Source organism: Aythya ferina, assembly GCF_964211825.1.
Source record: "Aythya ferina genome assembly, chromosome: 3".
Lineage (NCBI taxonomy): Eukaryota > Metazoa > Chordata > Aves > Anseriformes > Anatidae > Aythya > Aythya ferina.
In genome coordinates this window covers 10397600-10417277 of record NC_140298.1, presented here as the reverse complement: position 1 = coordinate 10417277, position 19678 = coordinate 10397600, and the positions used below count along the sequence as shown (strand labels likewise).

General features: G+C 46.4%; 1 protein-coding gene across 3 annotated transcripts in view; it reads left to right on the top strand.

Annotated features, from left to right (window-relative positions):
• The window catches only part of MEIS1 (Meis homeobox 1), a 105554-nt gene that overhangs the window by 26526 nt on the left and 59350 nt on the right, over positions 1 to 19678 (top strand). For all 3 annotated transcript variants that reach the window (XM_084513773.1, XM_084513772.1, XM_084513774.1), the window contains exon 7: positions 135 to 246. In XM_084513773.1, the coding sequence (XP_084369899.1) occupies positions 135 to 246 (112 nt within the window). The remainder of the gene's footprint in view (positions 1 to 134; positions 247 to 19678) is intronic.

Here is a 19678-nt window from a genome sequence, read left to right as displayed (position 1 = left end):
AGAGCCACGGTTCTGCTACCTTGAAGGAGGAAATAACCGGGGAGCTGAATTCGCCAGCCCCACGCGGGTATTGCTGTACCAACAGGGCGTTGCATCCCAACCTCATGTTGTTGCCTTTTCTTCTTGCCCCACAGCCCTCCTGGAACAGAGACCACGATGACACGGCGTCCACGCGCTCCGGGGGAACCCCCGGGCCCTCCAGCGGGGGACACACATCGCACAGCGGGGACAACAGCAGTGAGCAAGGTAGGAAAGGAGCCCTGGTGCTTGCTTAGCTGGAGAGCGGTCACCGGTGCACCCAGCCAACGGGGACCGGTCCCTCTGTTTCCGATTTTGAAATGTGCTCAGGTACTAGGGGGCTTGTGCTGGGAAATGGTCCTTTTTTTTGACACTTTTTGTCTTTTTTTTTTTTTTTTTCCATCTTCTCCTAGTAAAAGGATTGGCATCTTTAGGTCTTCGACCCTGCCAGCAGGCACATGTTAGAGCAACATATGTACCAAATTTCCAGGATGCTTAATAAAAATAAGCGATGAGAAGGGTGTTTTTGTTTTTTTTTTTTTCATTAAAATGGGCTAAGGATGAAATCTTCAAAAGCAATTGTAATTAAGATTGCAGAAATGCATGCTAACATTTCAAAGATGCCATCAAAACTTTGTTGCGTATAAAGAAGAGCTGCTAGCTGGCCCACTTTACTAAATCCTGAGCAGTACTTTTATTTACTTTTTTTTTTTTAACTCAATTCCAATTTACGTGGATGCAAAAATGTTTTGTTTGAGTGCCAAGCCAAACAGAGTAACCAATGTAGCAGGACGAGTATGAAATGAGTTTGGTGCAACTGAAGTGGGGTGTACTGCAAGTAATCAGCGCTGTCTTAGGAGGTCCAAAGTTTAAAAAGCTGAAGTTCCGTGGTTTTTCTTTTTTTTTTATTTTTCTTTTTTTTTTCTGAGAAGCTGTTTAAATGCTTCATACTTTTTTCTGAAGAGACCAACTGCAGTGGATTTAGCGTTAATTTAATGCAATTAAAATTTAAAAAGGATCCTTAATCTGAATATAAAAGGGAGTGCTTTATTGAAGTTGACTCTGAACTCAGAATAGGTATATACTTTTAAATTTGGTTTTATGATCGTGTTTCGTTCAAGTGCTGTTAGACAACAAAGGAATTGTGTTTCCAAAAAAAGGTTGAGCAGTACTGATTAGCACGGCAAAGGCTGCGTTTAACAAGATTAGTTTTTAAACTAAACCAGTATATTTTAATTTTTTATACGCATGGACGTAACTTACATTGTGAATAACATCTCTTTATAGAATTTTAAGTATTTGAGACACTTTATTGTTTAAAGAAAATTTGCTGACTTCATCGCAAGTATAGCCTAGTAAAAATGGGGCCTGGAATAGTAAACTGTTGCAGAGCTGAGGCAGAAACTGGTAACCTTCTGACCTCTGACTTTTACTGGAAAATGATATGCAACATAAATTCAAGGGGCCTTTTTTCTTTCAAGTATGTATACATATATATTCTAGTGGTGCTGTTCACAATGCTGCAGCTGAAGTGGTGTCAGCATGTTCATTAGAGCCTCTTACTTTCGGGGCAAGCTTTAAACCCCCGAGTTTTTTCAGGGTGAAAAAGTTGGTACAGAAAGACGCTTTGAACTAAAACCTGGCGTTCGGAGGGAGTTTTTGGGCTGGGACAGGGCTGCTCTTTTGTTCGACGGATGTGCTGTGTTTATGTGTGGACGTGCCTGCACCAAACGGCTGTGGGGAGGCTTTGCAGCATGCTCCCGAACCGCTCGGGTGCTTTGGAAATGGAGCTGCTCAGTTCCTCATGTACTTTTGAAGGTTTTCAGGCTTTGTTTTCTCCTAAATGTGGTGTTTTATTAGTCTGGAGTGCCAGGCGTAGCTGATACTTTACTACCATCATGGTTTGCTCCTAGCAAGGTGCGTGCTGTGAACTCGGACAGGAAGGGTTTTCGGAAGGGACCGAGGACTTGAGAGACTCGTGCCCCATCAGATATCCATGGGAGGGCTGTCAGCAATGCTTCTGAAGCTTTAACCCAAATTCTGTGGCAGTTTTTATGGAGGCTGGATTTGCTGCTAGGGCTCAGTAAAAGGCATTTTGTGAAGAAGGCTCATTGCATTAAAACTTTAGGAAAGAGTAAAGAAGGGGGAATTTGCTAGCTAGGGCTTTTGGGAAAGAAGTTTTGGAAACGAGACCCTGCCCAGTGGTTCTCTGTCTCTGGACTTGCCTTCTGGCCACTTGCCACCCATGGGAAATGCCCTTTTCTTCTTTTCTGAGAAATGGGGATGAGGGAAGAGTAGCTGTGGTCTTGCTGAGCCTTGCTTTACGTTCGGTTTGCTCTAAGCCCCCTGAAGGCTGAGATTTGGAGGGAATCTCATTTGCTTAAGCACACCCGTGCCCCCTATATACACCTTGTGTAAAAAAAAAAAGCACGTTTTTAGCTGTGTTGCGCAGGAAAGAAGTCAAAGCAATCCTGAGAGACCAGAAGGGAAAAGAAGAAAAGACAGCAGACACCCTGCCCCTCCCTAGCCGCCTTTTGGTTCAAAATGCCATGATTTCCAGGCTTTTTTTTCAGAGGCTTGGCAACACGGTAGTCAAAAACACACGTAGGCCTCTGCCAGCTGCTGCTTTTCGGGGCAGAAAATCAGCAGGTACCATGGCACTGGCTGGTGTACAGCAGCCGGGTGACAGCGCAGGCTGAGAACCCACCCGGCCCCTCCAGGGAGCACAGGATTTAACCCAGGATGCAGTGGCTGCACGCTGCGTATGGTTTTAGGGCTGCCCTGGTTTTAGGAGTTTGCAGAAGTTCCTTTTGGTGCCATCATCCCAGAACGCATTCGCTGTCTGTGGAGACGCATGAGGTGGGGGTGACTTCGCCTGGGTTTTGGTGGGCTTCACAGATGGTCGTTTAAAACCATTTTTCCCAGCCGCAAGCAGTGGTTGTGGCCATACCGGGCATCAGAGAAGGGACACAGCCTTATCCCAGACTGTATTAAAGCCTGTTTTGGGACTTTCTGGAAGGTTTTCTCCTCTACCTGATACATCACTGCTCTTAATCCCCGCAGAGTGCATTTTTAACCTCTCGATGGCTGTGTACAAAACACATGGAGCAACGCAAGCAGGAGAGACTCCCTTTCCTGTGAGCACGCTCAAGTCTTGTTTAAAGCATAAATGCATTTACTTAGTAGATAGCAACGACTCCCAGCTGCTTCAATCTATTGGAGAAATCCATATTTAGCTGCCAGGGAGCCGTTCTGAAGCCGTGTGCCACTGAACAGCAGGACATGTTATTGCATAGCACATTGACACAGCCTCTTATAAAGGGCCGGTATTGTGTCATCGAGGCGGATAGCTCTAGTACAGGAATGCAGAATAATATTATGGAAAAGTTTCTAGGGCTGCCTTCCCATTGCTCCGAGCTTATTGTGAAGGGCCTGCGGAGGTCTGCTTCGAAATGGTGCAAAGGGAACCACATTTACCCAGCGGAGAAATAACCTGCAAAATTCTATTAAAAAAAAAAAAAAAAAAAGAAGAAGGCAGCAAGTTCTTAGGTCTAGCCGGGCGATGCAGCACCGGTTTGTTTTATTGCAGGTTCTTTCGGAGAGCCCTGTTTGTTTTAACAGATCTATTCTGCTTGTTTTTCCAAGAAGTCTGGCCAGAAAGATGCTGAACAAAGCCCTGGTACAGTCACTTCTGATCCAGAGTGGGGCCCTTTAATGCCCGTGTTTAGCTCTCCTTCACCACTTAAAAGGGAGACAAAAATCCACCAGCGTCTCCTTTTTGTGCGTATTGTTTCTTTTCCATTTTTTTGTGTGCGAGCCTCAGCCCCGGCTCAAAACATTTTTTTAACCTCCCCAATCATCGCTGCTCTTTCAAGCCGCCGGTGGAAAGCGGCGATATTTCTTTATCAAAATGTATCAATGGCTGCAATGTTTTTCAGGCCTTTTGTGGGACTTCGGGCAACCGATAGGCAAAAGGCAATCCCGTTTATTATTGCAGGGAATCTCAAGGCAGTTGTTTGGAGCCGGCGAAGGCAGGCGGCAGGGCCGGGCGGCGGGGGAGAGAAGGGCCACATTATGTTCCAGATGACTGAGCAACGATTTATATACCCGCTCGCCTTTTTACATGGGGAAGAAAAGTAATAAGAGCGCCGAGGCAGGCATTTGAAGCGGTCAGATGGCCGATGACTAATGGGATAGGTGGGCAGGAGCCCTCGGATTGGGCGTCTTAATGAGCACATTTCGCACCGCGTTCGGGCTGCAGTTCCCCTTCACCTTTGCCCTTTATTGACCGAACCGACACTTCATTTTTCACATACTTCCAATTATGGCTTAGCTTAAGTGTCGCCCTCCCTCCTTTATTTCTTGCCCGCGAACGGCTCGAGAAGGGGCCGAGGCCGCGGAAGATATTTTAATTTGAAAAACTGCCGTGGCCAGCCGGGTTTAGGGTGTAACCTGAAACTGCTGTCACTTCGCAGTTTCGGGCGAGGAAAACAAAAGTTTGAGCGTTGCTTGTTTAGCCCTTTTCGCGTGGTTCGGAGGGGGTGGGCTTGGTTTGCAGCGGGACAGGTGCTGGTGGCAGGAGTCTGCTCGGGGAGGTAACCCAGGACCAGGAGCTGTGCCGTGCTCCATCAGCACGGGCGGCTTGAAGGACGTGTCCACGCTCGTGCAGCTTCTGCTCCAGAGACCTCTTGTAGGGCGATGCCCGGAGATGTGCTCCGGCTGGCTGACCCACTGCACTCTCTTTATGGACCGGAGGAAGGCAAAGCTTAAAGGTTCTCAAGCCTTGGACCATTGTGCGGCAGCATTTGTTGTTTTGGTCGGATTTAATGCATGACTGTGTGTTGCAGCCTGGCCGGGCTGTGAGGCTCTGCCAGCCGGCTGCAGACGCCGCCGGTGGAGGCGCAGGCAGGTGGCATGGAGGGGAGGACAAATCTCCAGCTCTGCTCCCTGCAGGGCCGCGATGGATGCTTTGCAGCCCGAGATTTGTGTGCTCCCACGTTAGCTTTTGCATGCAGGATCCTTCCAGCGTGGAAACGCCTGTTTGCTTTTGCAGTGCTTTGGGGGTTTCCGAGCGTGCGGTTTTCCGACCGAACGCGAGCTCTGTCGGAAGCAGGCCCAGTAAGTCGTGCTCGCATCAGGTGGGTGGCTTGAGGAACAAAACAGCTGCTGTTAGACCTAACTTCCTGGCGGCGCTGCTGGGTTTTGCAGCGTGCCTCTCGCTACCCGGCTTTGTCACACGAAGTTTGCATGAATAATAAGTGGGCACGTCACCTGTGTGCCAGCGGTGCTCGCTTTGCATTTAAATACAGGGAAAGTGTAGGGACAATTATTTACATCCAAACAGAGGTCCCTAAAACACAGAAGTATTTATCTCAAAAAATGTATGAACTATTACCTCCTTTATTATGTAGCCCTCTGGCACAGTAATGGCATGGCATATTTTTACTATAATATGGTAATAAAAGAATATGTAAAAGGCAGACAAAGGTTCTGTCTTTTCACTAAGGTGACCCCTGTTACCAAGTAACTGCTTTACTTATGAGCTTATTAAAAACTCAAAAAATGAGCTTTTCATACTTCACAGGCATTGATGTGAAAATGAGCTGTCCTGTGAGTAGTTTTCTTGATCATTTTTAGAACAATTGATTAGCCAAAGAGCCGCTGTCATTAGTTGACATTGACTGATAGCAATTTGTCACAAGCTCCGAAGGTCAGCCAGGCAGTGGAAGCTTCGGCTTGTCTTTGATTGACCTTTTCTGATGCCATTATCATGCGATCGGTTAGACTGGATGTGACCCTCGATTGGAAAAGACAGGGCATTAGTCAACAGGGGCTGTTCCCGGTATTTTTTCCCGGTGGTGTAGATATTGTGAATCGCGAATTAAGCCTAATAGGCTTGTTTTTAAAAGGAGCAGCAGCAGTATCAGTTTTCCCTCGGAGGCTCTGCCATCCCGTTTGCGTCTCTCGCTTTTCCACCAAGTGGGCTGCGCTTGTTTTGCTTTGGATCAGCGTGAGCACCTGTGCCTCTTCGTTTGACACGAGATTAAAAAAAAATAAATAAACAACACAAAACATTTACACGCACGGGCTTGGTAATTTTGAGCAGGGAACTTGAAGGATGGGTCTCCGGGTTTGAGGCTGTTCCTGTAGGTGCACATTCTTCAGCAGCACCAGCATTAATTATTTTTATCTCCTCAAAATCATGTTTTATTTTTTAACAGTGATTGAGTGGTTGAGGATTATGCTCATAACAACACGATGTCAATTTATCATTCTGCTCTAAAGCCGGAGGGCGTGAAACTGTTTTTTTTCTTCCTTCTGTGGTTTGTTTTTTTTTTTTTTTTTGGTCTCATCAGCCCGATTCAGCTGCTGAAGTTGGATTTCGGCAGCATTAAGCCTCTGTGCTGCAGCTAGGTAGGGTTTCACTTCCAGTGTGGTGCATGGGGGAGAGTGCTCGTTTTGAAGCGTGTGCTGTGATTTGAGCATCAATCTGTTCCCGGTGCCAGGATTTATTTTAATCGTTCACATTAGCTCTGAACGTCTGTTATTAACAGGCGTTTGCCGTTCAGATTTGGCAAAACTAACTCAAATACTTACCAATATTGCTTGTTTTGCCTAAATGATGGGTAACACAGTCATAAACTGATTCCTTTCCTTGTAAAAACCTCCCTTCCTCCCATTTGCCTTTCAGGGGAAACGTGAATATCTCCATGTAAGCACCAACTTGTTTTTCAGGTCAGCCCCCAAAGATAATAAGCAGTTCAAAACCAGCACAAATGTTTCAGCACACTTTAAGGTGACTTTCAGCCTTCCCTAAGTGGAAAAGCTTCAGGCCAGGAGGGGAGCAGAGCTGATCACGGGAGGAGGCAGATCCTCCAGGCTGAAGCTATTGCCTTCCTCAGCACAGCAAAAGGAGGGAGAAGGACATAGGGAACTGCTTACCTTTAAAGAGGCTGTGGAAATACAAATATTCCTCACTTCTCAGCCCATTGGTATTCATATGCTGAAGTCCTTTTTCCTTTTTCTTTTTTTTGGGTGGGGAGCAAGAGACCTAACATTAGAAATGTCTATCCCGTGAGACATCCATGTGGCCATGCACAAGTCTATGTGTACATAGCCATGTACGTAAGGACGTGGTCCTGACCCTCAACCAGCTTGTACAGATCCCAAAGGTGTTACTACATGGCCCAAGTGCATTTTGGATGAATTTATTTCTTGAATACACCAAAACTCTGGTGAAGCAGCAGGGAACAGCGGTGGGAAATACCACGTTGCTAAATCTCATCTTGAGCTGTCCCCTACTGTCTTGCTTTCCTTCTTGGATGGGATAGTGGAGAGGATTTTGATCGCAAGTGGTTGCAGAAACAGATTTTTGGTTCCCAAGATACCCCTTTTTTTTAGCAATACTTGAGTCTTGTGTATTGAAGATCAGTTTGATACGATTGCATTTAGAAAACATGTTGCTTTTATTCTGTTGTGCTTTTTTCCCTATATATCCTGGGTGTGCTCCCTCAGCTCGTGGTGGCTCCTGAAGCCAATGAGCTTCCCATATGGCCCCCACGCTTTCCATGGGGACTGGTCCGGTCCCCATTTGCCTCTTCCAGATTTTGTTGGCACCAGTTGGGTCTTCTGCTTTCCGATGCCGGCCGAACGTGACTTTCTGGTGTGTGTCATTGACCTCTGTAAATCAGAGGTTAAGAAAGCAAAGTGGTGTTCCCAAAATGGCCTCCGCTTTTGAGAAACATTTTATTGCAATGACTCTAAACCCGTACCCAGGCATTGTTTCTGGATTAGTGATGCAACAGGGTGCGGCCTTTGGCTGCTTTGTGTAAACCTTTTTTTTTTTTTTTTTTTTTTTTTTTACCTTTCACGTGAAATGCTGGGAGGGGGAGAAAATACGATGACTAAGGTTGGAAGAGTAGTCTTTAAAGTAATGCATCGGGGATGAAGCCAGAGCTTATCCTGCGATGCAAGAACGAGGGGTGCGTGTTCACCAAAGCCTTCCAGAGCATTAGCGGCTTTAAAAGAAACAAAAAGATGGTTCACCTTTTACATATTGGCCAAACTCTATTGCTACAGCGCGCTGTGGAGGTCAGCAGGGGTCAAATGGAGATTAGACAAATTCATGGAAAAATAGGCCCTTCTGTAGCTATTAAAAACCACGGCGCAGATGCCAGCGCTGGCTCGGGAACTGGCCCATGGCACAGCCAGTTCTGTCCAACCCCGCTTTGTGCACGGCTTTTCTACACACCCATAATTGCTGCCGTGAGAGACGGACACGAGATTGATCTGCTCTGGTTTCTACGTTAATTTTTTATTTATTTATTTTTTTAAATTCAGGATGTAAGATACCCGCTGTTTTTTATTTATTTGTTTATTTATTTGTTTACTCGATTTTTGACGAGTCTCGCTAATGCCGGCGTGCTTTAGTTGCTAAGAACTAGAAAGTAAGACGTAGTTTGTATTTCCTCGCCCTTATTACCCCGGTGGTGGGAATGGTTTGACAATATTCATTCACATTTGACAGGCGATTGCTTCTGTAAATGAATGCACTCAAATCATAATTGTTGCAACAGAATTGTTTGATTACCTGGCAGTAGCCTCTTTCTCTGTGATAGCTTTTGGATCACCTGTTTGCTGAGAGCATTTGACAGTCCTCATGTTTATTACCCAATTGAATGTCAGTAGCAATTGCAGCTAAAGATAAACGAAAATGCAAGTACTTGTTGACCTTGACTTTTTTCCACGAGATATTGGACTTGATGGCTCTATTGCTGTTGAACTGATAAGAGTTATAAACAGTAGTTTAAGGAAAATGTTTTATTCCCAGAGGAAAATACCACATTGCTGTGGGAAATGGCATCTGACTCGCGCTCTCTGCCAAATTTGCTTGGTTCACCTTCATTTAGGCTGTGGGAAAATAAAATAAAAATTTCCCCTTTTACGACTTTAATATCTCGGCAAACATGAATTCCTGTGCTCTTTGTAAAGTTTTGTTGGCAGGCTGCTCAAACAGCATAAAGCAAGCGCGAGCCCTCTCCGTGTTTTATGACGTGCTATAATGAGGATTCTCAATTCTTCCTCATTTTCGGGCTGATTTGATAATTACAGGGAGGGAGCAGAGCTTTCTCCTCCTGTTCCGTGGGAAGCTGAATGTGTCTGTAAGCGGCGCAGGTCAGGAAATGGGTGGCTGCAGGCACGGGGTAGGAGCGGGGTCTCCGCAGGCAGTGTGGGGCTGTGCAGGTGGGAGGGCAGCCCGGGGATTGAGACAGAAAGCAGGGGATGATGATGCTTTTTGGGCAGTGTCCCAGGTGTGTCCCCTTGTGATTTTGGGGAAGAGTTGGCCAGCTTGGCGTTGCATGACCCAGCCGCGTTAGTGGGACAGGAGGGATCATCCTGCTGCCCTGGCGCATCTCGCTGCCGTACCCCCCCCTACTCCCTTTATTATTATTTTCTTCTTCATTTCTAATCCTGCTTCAGTGTGAAACCTGAAGGGAAGCCTTCAATGGGAACAGGAGCAGGCAATAGGCTTTGAGATCTTCCGGGATGAAAGTCATTGTATAAACATAACGCGGAAAGAGCACAAAGGAGCATGGAATTACATTGTTTAAAACATAAGTCCTTCTTGTATCAGAAACTGCTCTGATAAACTCTGTACAGTGTTGCAGGAGCTTGTTAAAGCAGAGAAATACAGGATTAAGCAGTGCTGTAACAGTTAGCAGAGTCAGAGTAGTAATCTTATTGCATTGTATTTTTTTTCTAGGTAAGATTAAGCCGGCATTACATTATATGTTTGTGGGCGAGGGGGCATTCTTTCAGGGATTAATTAACAGGATCAACGCTATAAGATGCTGACATCATTTTTTCTAAGCACATTGATGCACACGCGCCTTTTTTTTTTTTTTTTTTTTTTTTCTTTTTTGAATTCATGAATGAGAAGGGGACCTTCCTGGGTGATCGGGGTGGCTCTCGCTGCACCGCGGCACCTCATCGGGGTGCAATTAACTGGGGACTATTTTGCGCTGGCCTGGGGACCCCACAGTCAGTGCCGTGCAAAATATCAGAGGAGAGACCAAAGCAGCATCACATCAGGGCGAACACTGTTTCCCCGCAGCCCTCTGGCACCCTTTGGCACCCTGTGGCTTGGGAACTTCCTCATCACCAGGTGGTAGCTCGTGTTTAATAGCCACGGATGAGATATGTGTGTGTTTATTTGCTTCCTCATATGTCTGTGAGCGGTGAAAACCTCACGTGGAGGTTGCAGGCAGTTTTTTGTGGTTGCTCTTCGCAGAAGCATAACGTGGAGGTGTTGGAAAGAAGAAGAAATAACCATATAAGTGATTAAAAATGTAGCAGGGGCGGCCTTTTCATCTACTCCTCAGTCCTTTGTTTTTCTGTGGCTGCTGCTGTGGCACAGGAGAGAAATGGCTCTTGCAGCCCTGAATGTGTATGGTCTCAGGGCTGTAATTCTTTGTTGCAGAATGGCAGGAGAAGACCTACGAGGAGGTATGGGCTATGTCCTCGAGAAGAAGCTGGAGGTGGTGGACACAGCCTAGCTGATCCTTAAATCTTCCCCCAGCTCTGCAAATAGCAATAGGAGTCACATGGATGCATGCTAAAAATAATCTGGAGTCTGTAGTGTCCCAGTGGAGCTCAGAAGGTATGACTTAGCTCTGCCTTGTCAGCAGGTGAAGGTCATGGAAGCAAGGCTGGTGGGGTGGAGAACCTTCCCCTGCTCCCATCGCCTTGACAGGAGCTGCTCCCTGCCCAGCACAGCGCTGAAGGAGAAACCAAAGAGTAGGGGGTGAGGTGGGAGCAAATTGCAAGGGGTGGAAAAGAGGCAGCAAACTGTGCTCAAAATGTGATGTTCATGCCATCCTCCTCCTCCCATTAGCAAAGCATCTCTTAATTCTCCCTCATGCTCCCAGTTGCAGCAGTGAGGATGCCCTAGGAGAGGTGCAGGATTCTGCCCATTTTCCATTTTCTTGTATTTGCCTGGAATAAGCCATGCAAATTCTCTGTGAGAGCAGCTGTGTAAAAGCAAGAATCATAATAACGTAATTTCAGTGTAACTATCAGACAGAATTGGTCCCGTGTTGTGTTTTTGTAAGAGGCTGTAGGTAAAGTAGGGGGTTCTCTTGTCAGCTGGTGAGCAGGCTGAGCCACAGAATCCTTGAATGTCGGCGTATAAATATTTATAGTTCGTGTGTGTTTGTTCATATACAGGCTTGAGTGTGACTTCCTCCCACTGTTAGACATTTTTATTCTGTGAACCTGGCAAGAGAGGTGGTAAAATAACCTCCCTGGTGGGGTGCAGTGGCTTTTTCAGGACCCTCCTTATTTCCTTTTGAAAGAGCATCGTGCTAAGTTTCTTGGCATTACAGTTACAAAATACAAATTAGCGCACGGTGCTAACATTAGTGTCTCGCCGCAGATTTAATCCATCAAAAGAAACCCTGAGGTGGCCATAATTTACCAGGTTGAACAGCAGACTGGAGAGCAGAGAGAGCTCATTCCAGTGCAGCGTAGCCACATCGTCAGGAAACGTAAAGTTGGTGACTTGGTTTAATTTAATCCCAATAAAGTAAACAGCTAACAATCTGCAGGAATGCAGTCTGGAGCAGGAAGAGCATGTTATAACACGGGTGTACCAGCACTTCAGCAAGATTAATTATATCCCATAACTGATAAACACAGAATGCAAAAACACGCAGTTTTGCAGCACGGCTTTTCCATATATAACGTTTTAATATAAATTAGAATCGCCTCGTACAAATGAATTGAAATTCCATATGTTGTTAATGCATTAATTTTATTTACTGGTGCGGTTAGCGTAGGTGAAACGCCAGCGTTGAACTTAAAAGTGCCTCTCAAGTTGATAAATGCAAACTCGCTGTTGCCCGTATTAATACTCAATTAAAATTAATAATCAATTTGCTTGAATACTGGAGGTTAGCCAGGGATGAGGCTGAAAGTGTATTAGGTATATCATCCTGGTCTGAATACATCATATAGTGTTGCAAAAGCATTGTGCTAATTTTAGCCTCCAAAGAGGATGAAGATAAACTGCCTGCTGCTAGTTTGCCATATGCCATCCTGGTGATAATATTCAAGTACAAAATATTCTGCGGCGAGCCTTATTGTTTCAGTAAAAGAAAACTGGAAAAGAGTTAAGCAAATTTCTGCTCCGTAAACGTATACGAAATAATGAAATAAAACAAATCTCAGATGCTCCTAGATGAGATCTGTGAAATTTGTTTTGGTTTTATTGGCTTTCATGGGAGTCAACAATTTGTTTTAGTATATATTTGATCCAATTGTATCCATTTCTCGCATGTAAATCTTAAAATCAATCTAAATAAAAATTGATCTCCGTTCTGGTAGGCAAAAATATAGTCCGAGTCGCTCCTAACTAGTTAAAAGGCTCCCATCCTTCAAGTTTAGTGCAGGAATAAAGTCTCTGCCGAGCTGATCTTGTAGGAGACTCTCCTTCTTTGCCTCTGCTTGGTTGGAAATGCCAGCCCCCTCCCAGTCCCCGTACTGGGAGGATTTGGCTGCCCCAGCCCCACCGAGCAGCGTTGGCCCTCGCCGGCTGCGGGGCCAGCAGGCACGCGGGGCGGGTGCGCCCCGGCCCCCCGGGTTTCGGGGGATTTTAGGGCTGGGGGGAAGCTTTGCATTAGCAAGTGGTGAAAAGCTTGACCCGAGGCTGACCCGGGTGAAAGAAACCCCCCGCCGAAGAGTCCCGTTTTGACATGGATACCTGTGGGGTGCGGGGAAGAGATAAAGCGAGGGGAGGCAGATAACGTAATCCCATTGACCTGGGAACTTTTCAGATATTACAAGCGAGCGAATGGCAGGAATAATAAAAGAGTGGCAATATTTGCCTGCCCCCCGTATCTGTGTAATGTCATTTCCAAAGGGCTGTAGTAGATAATAGCAAATGTGCTTTCAAGTATCAGATCAATCTCTTGAAGTGATGGGGAAGGCTTGATGCTCGGATCTGGCTGGTGCACATGCTTGAGAGTGTAATACAATCCTCATTGCAGCAGAGAGAATTGTATAAATGGACAAAGATCCGCTGATTACATCTTCTGCTAAAGTGTTAAGTAAAAGATCTGGCTATAAGAGATGGAGGGTCGACTATTGTCTGGTCTTCCGACTTGTTTTTATAGGGGTTTTCACAGGAACAAATACAATTACCAAAATAAAAGCAGGCGCTGGGGCTGCTCCGTATCATGGCAGGACACATGCTCTTGAGTCAGCGTGGGCAGGAAGCTTGTCAGGTCTGTCCCCTACCATTTCCATTGCATCTTTATCTCCCCAGTTCATTGTTTGCCACAGAGTGCTTGAAATTCCAGTTTCCAAGTAAAAGCTTCCTGTTTCTTGCACTTAAGTTTAGCTTGGTAAAACATAAATTCAGCTATCTAACAAGGAGGGGGTTTTTTCCTTTTTTTTTTTTTTTTTTTTTAATGAATAAGGCAAATTAGGAAGAAGAAATTAATTTGGATTTGGTGATAAGGGGTAGAATTTTGCATCGTCCCAGATTCCCAGTGGCAGGAAGCACGAGGTTGTATCCTCATGATAAGGTAATGGATGGGAGCTAAATTCAGCCTTTCCATCCCGAGTAATTTTAGAAGGGGCCCTGTAATCCAGACCTTGTTTAAAAACAGCGATGGGCACATTCAGCCCTCATTATCCGTCATTTCCTTGAGAGCCTCGCTGCTTGCAAGTTTTTACTGTTCTGCGCAGTACTCAAAGCTAATAGTGCACATACTCCTTTAGTCATCTCAATCCCAAATTTCCCTCTGGAGAGTTTCTGTTTCTCTCCATTGACTGTGGAGGCACTCTGGGAGGACTAATCGCTGCAGTCAGATGCTTAACTTCACTGCCTGAGTTAAATGCCTCAAGTAAGGGGGGATGAATATGTGTTAAAACTTCGTCTCTCTTTAGGAAGGAAATTTTCACTCCGTATGGAGAAGCAGGATAAAGCATTTTGTGCTGCAGAAGAGCAGGGGATGGGTTTGGGCATTGTGTTTGTATGCGAGACTGTGTCCTCTGCAGCTCCTCAGCCCTCCAGCATGGCCATCCTGTGAAACCCTTTGTCCTTGCTAACCTGTTTTGGTAATCTGAGATGTCCAAAAATCCGGACATGCGTGGAAAAAAATATAAATATATATGTATTTAATATTACTCATTGGGAAGCTGTGTTTGTATTGCCATGCCTACCTCTCAGGAGGCCAGGTTTCATGCTTTCGATACCATCAGGAGGTTGCTCATTTCATAAATGCGTGTGGTTTTTGGTGGGAGGTTTTCGCATGACTCTAGGAGCTGGGGACTTAAATGCAAAACCCAGTCGATGGGCTCCTGAAACTCGCTAGCAATGGTTCGCTCAACTTTCAGCTCAACAGCACCGAGGTCTTTCATGAGATGAAAGGCTCCGGGAGCAAAGCCTTGAAACGAAATCTGTTGCTGAGTTCATTTGGTAGGAATGGCCATATTCAAACAACTGGGGGCTTGGCTTTGTTGTGCTGGTCGGGCGCGGGGCCCTTTGTCTGCCGGGCGCTGCAGCTGTTGGGACTTCTCTCCACGTCCCTTCCCTGGCTGCTTTTAAATGTAAAACCGTAGTTAAACCTATTTCCACTCCAAACTAACAAGATTCACATTCGGTCCATTTAAGCGCACTAATATGCATTCCAAAAGGCTCATTTGTCCATTTTCCTTTGTAGTCATATCTGTAGCAACCCTTGCTAGCCGATGAGGTGTTTTTTGTGTGTGTGTGTGTGTGTGTGTGTTTGTTGTCGCTGTTTGATAATTTTTATGCAGAACGTTGAACTCTGATTTTTGTATCAAAGATCAGCAAGTTCCCTTTGGAGTCTGTCCCCAAAAGATACCCCCAGATTGTGAGTGGTGCCCCCAGAAATGTGAAATTCAGGGCTTCACGTCCTTGCGAAGCTGCGGTGCAAAGGCTGGGGCTGGAGCTGGGCTCGGAGCGCCGGAGGCTCGCAGGCGCGGAGGGAGGGCAGGTTGCTGGCAGCAGCAGCGCGGGCTTTCAGTCAGCACCTTGTCAGTGGCTCTTATCTGGGATCTTGAGGGATGGCTCTCGAGGGAAAGCTCCGGGGATGGAGCTGAGTGAGGTGCTTCCAGGGATGTCCCAGGGGGGCTTCCTTGCGAGCTGTTCTGCTTGCCGTCCACGAGCTGTAACCTGCCCGGAGCCCTGCGGGGCCTCGGAAAGTTGGGCTTGCCAGCATGTTTGTTGGCTGCTCTGAGCCTTCAACCTCCTTATCTGCAGCTCAGCTCCCTGTCTGTGCCTGGGGGGGGGGGGGGGGGGGGAGTAGAAACTTGTGTTGTCTTTGAGCAAACAGAGACAGCAGCCGCTGGCCTGAACCTCCCCTCGCGTGCTCACGTGCAACCTCAGGCTTTCTGCAAGCCTTTGGGGTTGGTGAAGGGGCGAGCCCGAAGGAGAGCCTCCACGTGGTGATGCCTGCAAGACCCTCCCCAGGTCTATTTTCTCTTGTTCGGGTCACTGCATAGACCGTGTCCATTGTAAATACGGATGTTGTGTCAAAAAATCTTTGCCGTACAAGTTGTTAAATAAGACATAAGTAAGAATGCTTTTTAGCTCAGCTTTGAATTTCAGCCTGTGGTTACAGATGAAAATCTCCGTCTTCCCTTCTCATTTGCCTAAACCGCAAATTGCAGGTGAAGCTGGTCAGGCAGCTCAAACAAATTACAAAACTCAAAGTTGCTTTGCATAGAAAATGGCAGTGTGATTAGCAATGGTTCAGAGGCTGGCATTGTTGGTGCCTGTTCAGATAATTGGCAGATATTTGTGAAAGCGTTTTCCTGTCTCAAGAGAATCACCAGTTTTGGCATCGGTGACTATTGCTCTAACACTGCAATGAAAAAGAGTACGAGCGTGTGGCTGGGGACCTCCTTTTGTGCTTGAAAAGGCTTAGAGACCTAGTCTGGAGACTGAGGTGCTTGCTCTAGCTTGTAAGTGGTCAGCCATACAGCGAAAGTTGGGTATGGTTGAGGCAAGCGGTTCACAAACGAGTGGAAAATTGTGTTTCCATTCTGCTCAACACGCGGTGAGTTTATTAGAAGAGACTCTTGATCTAGTGACAGTCAAAGCTGGAAATAGTATTTACTAGGCTTTATTTGACTGTCACAGGGTTTGAATACCAGTTTGCAAGTATTTTCTTTCCCTTTTAACCATGTCTGAGTGCGTGCATACGTATGCTACAAAACCATCATGGTCTTCATCGACACAGTCTCATTAAGTCTTGCCCGCCTGCCTCTATCAAGATGCAGCGTGAAAGGACCGCTCTGATTCATGTTTTTTGGGGATATTATTCAGACCTCAGAACTGATACTTCCTTAGCCTGTGCCAGAAAGCCCTTTCTGTGGTTTCAGTCCACTTTTCGTTAGCAATTAAGGATCAGGTGGCATTAGAGTAACGACTGGTTTTAAGAGCCACTTTAGCCACCTCCGCGGTGGGGAGGAAGCGTGCAGGGCTTCTGCAGAGCCTGGGAGCTCTGCGGCGTGACCTCAAGTGACCAGACACACAAACCAGTGAGACTTGGATGGAAAGGTCTGCATCATCCAAACTGCGCTGACTCCTGTCCAAGAACACGCTGTTTACCTGTTCCTTCCAAATTGGTTCATTTTCCGCAAGCCCGAGATGTGATTTTTCTGCTTATCTCAGTGCGACTTCACTGGGTTTAGTGCAGCTGCTCTTAACCTGCCTGTAAGGTGAGGACTGTGGGTTTTGTTCCAGTGACTGAAGCTGAATATTCCCACTATTGATCTGTATTTCCCCCTCCAGTATTAATCCACAAATATGCAAGCTGACCACTCCAATCAAAAGCAATAAACCCAACCAGTTAACTCCAAAGCGCATCATGTTGAAGGCAAAATCTGAAAATGGATTGCCATGAGCATGAAGCAGCCAAGCTTCTGTCTGGCCTTCAAGATGTGTACCCAGACCTTGATTAAGGGTGGGGTTATCCCTATCCTAATAAATAGATTTTGTTTGGGGAAGCGAGAGGCAGAAAGAGAGATCATATTTGTCCAGCGCTAAATAAAAGGCTATTTATGCCTACTACATTGGCAGAATTATTCCAGAGCAATTCATCCATGAGAAAATGTGATCCTTGTGTCAGTGCCAAGGTCAGTGAGACCTATGGTGATCTGCAGAATACGGGCAGGTCATCCAAGTTAAATCTGCCTAGGGGCTGACTTAGCTCACACACCACATTTTTTCCAAGATTTGTAAAAGCAAACATCTTCTATAGATGAAGGCATGGCTGAGGGTGTGGTGAACACTCTCCTTTGAGCCAGGGCCTCCCGTTTTTCCTTTCTCCTTTCCAGGTTGCTCCTTCCATTTCATTTCCGTTCTTCTTTCTTCCCAGCACTTAGAGGATGCTTAGAAAACTCGGTCTTTCCCTTCATGCAGCAACCAGTGCCTGTAAAACCCTTCCAGCTCATACTGCATGCCCAGGAAGGACACCAGGAGCTTGCTGGTGTTTGGAGAGGAGCAGCGTGTGCGTGGTGTGTCTTCACACAGAATTCATCAGTAGAGAAGCAGGTCTTTGGGTAGTGGGGGCAGGACTGTTCTTCCTTCTGGTCTGTACCTGCCTACAGGAGGCTGATCCCTATGTCTTTTAGCCTTCCAAAAGCTGACATTTTCTTCAGCTTCCTTGGTTACTCCTTTATGTCATAAAGTACCTCATGTAGCTAAAAGCATACAATGTATTTCTGACTACGTGTTTCTCCTACCCCGTTACTATGAGAGATAACAGCAAACCACGTGAATTCAAAATGAGATCCCAGAAATCTTCTGGGCTTGTCTTCTGAGGGTTGCTTGAGCTCTGTTCTGCTTGTTTTGAGACAGTTGGTGGCTTTCTTCTAAGTTGTGTCTTCGCTTTGATCGTTGTGTGAGATTTTGGTTGAGTTCTGACTCAGAAGGAATGGAGCCAAAGAGAGATTATCTGGAAATGACCGAGTTTCCTCCCTCCCATCCTCCATCCCTCTCACAGTGGGTTCCTATCTTTGAGGCCATTAGATGTAGTGCCATAAACAGTACTCAGATTCTGCGGCACTCCAGAAGTTTTACCCTCTCTTCCCATCAGTTTGCCTATTCTAGGTAGAGCCAGGTAGCTAAATGTCTAGGAATATGTAGTGATTGGAGATGAAAGAGGTAAAAATAAGGCACGTGGGTACCGGTAGGTCATAGTGAAGTGAAGTTTTTGTGTGTCCAGCATTGATCTGACTTTGCTTTCCCATTTGTTGTGTGTTTTGGACCCTCTGAGACGTTTGCTTCCAGACGATTTCCACTTTTGTTTGTTTGTTTTAATCTGAAAACAAACAAACAAACGAACAAAATTATATTTGCTCTGGAAGACAAACAGCAGAACACCAGAAGCTGTGATAGAAAAGTCACAGGAAACCAAAACCATAGCAGTGACACGGATCTGTTCAGCTGGAGCCCAAGGGGACGTGCTAACTCGGTAGGACTGAAGCGTCTGATGGAGCTGCTGGTGCCTGCATGCTCCTGGGTCAGAACATGAAAGTTGCTCGGCCTCGGTGCTGAGTTGGTTGAGACCATCTCCACATTCATGCTGTTTCCCCAAAGGGTTCCTCCAAGCCCTCTCGAGTGTTCAGGCTCTGCTGCAGGGGCTGGGTTTGTGCCATCCTTCTGGATGCACCGAGGTTGTATCCCAGGCTGCCCTTTGGTGCCTCCCTGCACCCAAGGGATGTTAACGGGGGTGATAAAGTAGATTCCGATCTTTAGAGAGACTGTGGTGGCAATTGCTTGATTGCTCCCAAGTGTGTAGAGCAAGGGAAATGTGGGCAGTTGGGCAGAACAAGCAGCCGTCTTCTCCAGCAACCAGTGTTGAAGACGACAACTTCAGGGCTGTCGCTGCAGCCCTAAAGCCCAGCTCCAGGTTTGTTTTTCCCATTGTAGCCTTTTTTAAGCACCACCTCATCAGAGTAGCTTTGCCTTTTGTGTTGGAGAGGGACAGTCAAGTGGAAGAAAATTTGGTGTGAGCTTTGCCTCTGTCAAATCTACTTATCTTCTTTTGGCTTCTGCACCTCCTTCCTGAGAAGCAGCCTCCCGCTATTGTCACCAGCCCTCCAGAGTGACCGGCTTTTGCTGGAAGAACAAGGGAGTGGATTTAGGGCACTGTCAGCAAGGAGTGGTGGGGACAGCAAAAAGAAAAACACTGCTAATTCTGTCTCCACTATTTCCTTTAAAGGTCTGACAGGGGGCTGCTTATTTTGTAAGATATTTTCCTGAGCTCGTTACACTTGTTCTAGTGAAAGGCTTTGTCTCTGAGGGTGAAGCAGGCTTCTTTTGAGCATGCCGGACACGGCTGGCACAGGGTGAGGGGAGGAAACTCACAGTGCTGTCCAAAAGCCGTCCATTTGGTCACGATCACAACTCTTTCCACCATTTGCTCAGGGAAGAGGAGGGTAAGTGTTGTGGGTGCAGCTCCTGCCGTGTTCAGACAGAGCTCAGGTACTGGAAGATTTCAGTGTCCCTGTTGTTCTGCCTCCCTCTGCCCAGTAGTTTCAGCCAGCACACAGGTATCTGACTTCACCCGACCTCACAGACACTTCGTGGAAGTAGTTCTTGTAGGTGGACGTGGCAGCCCGC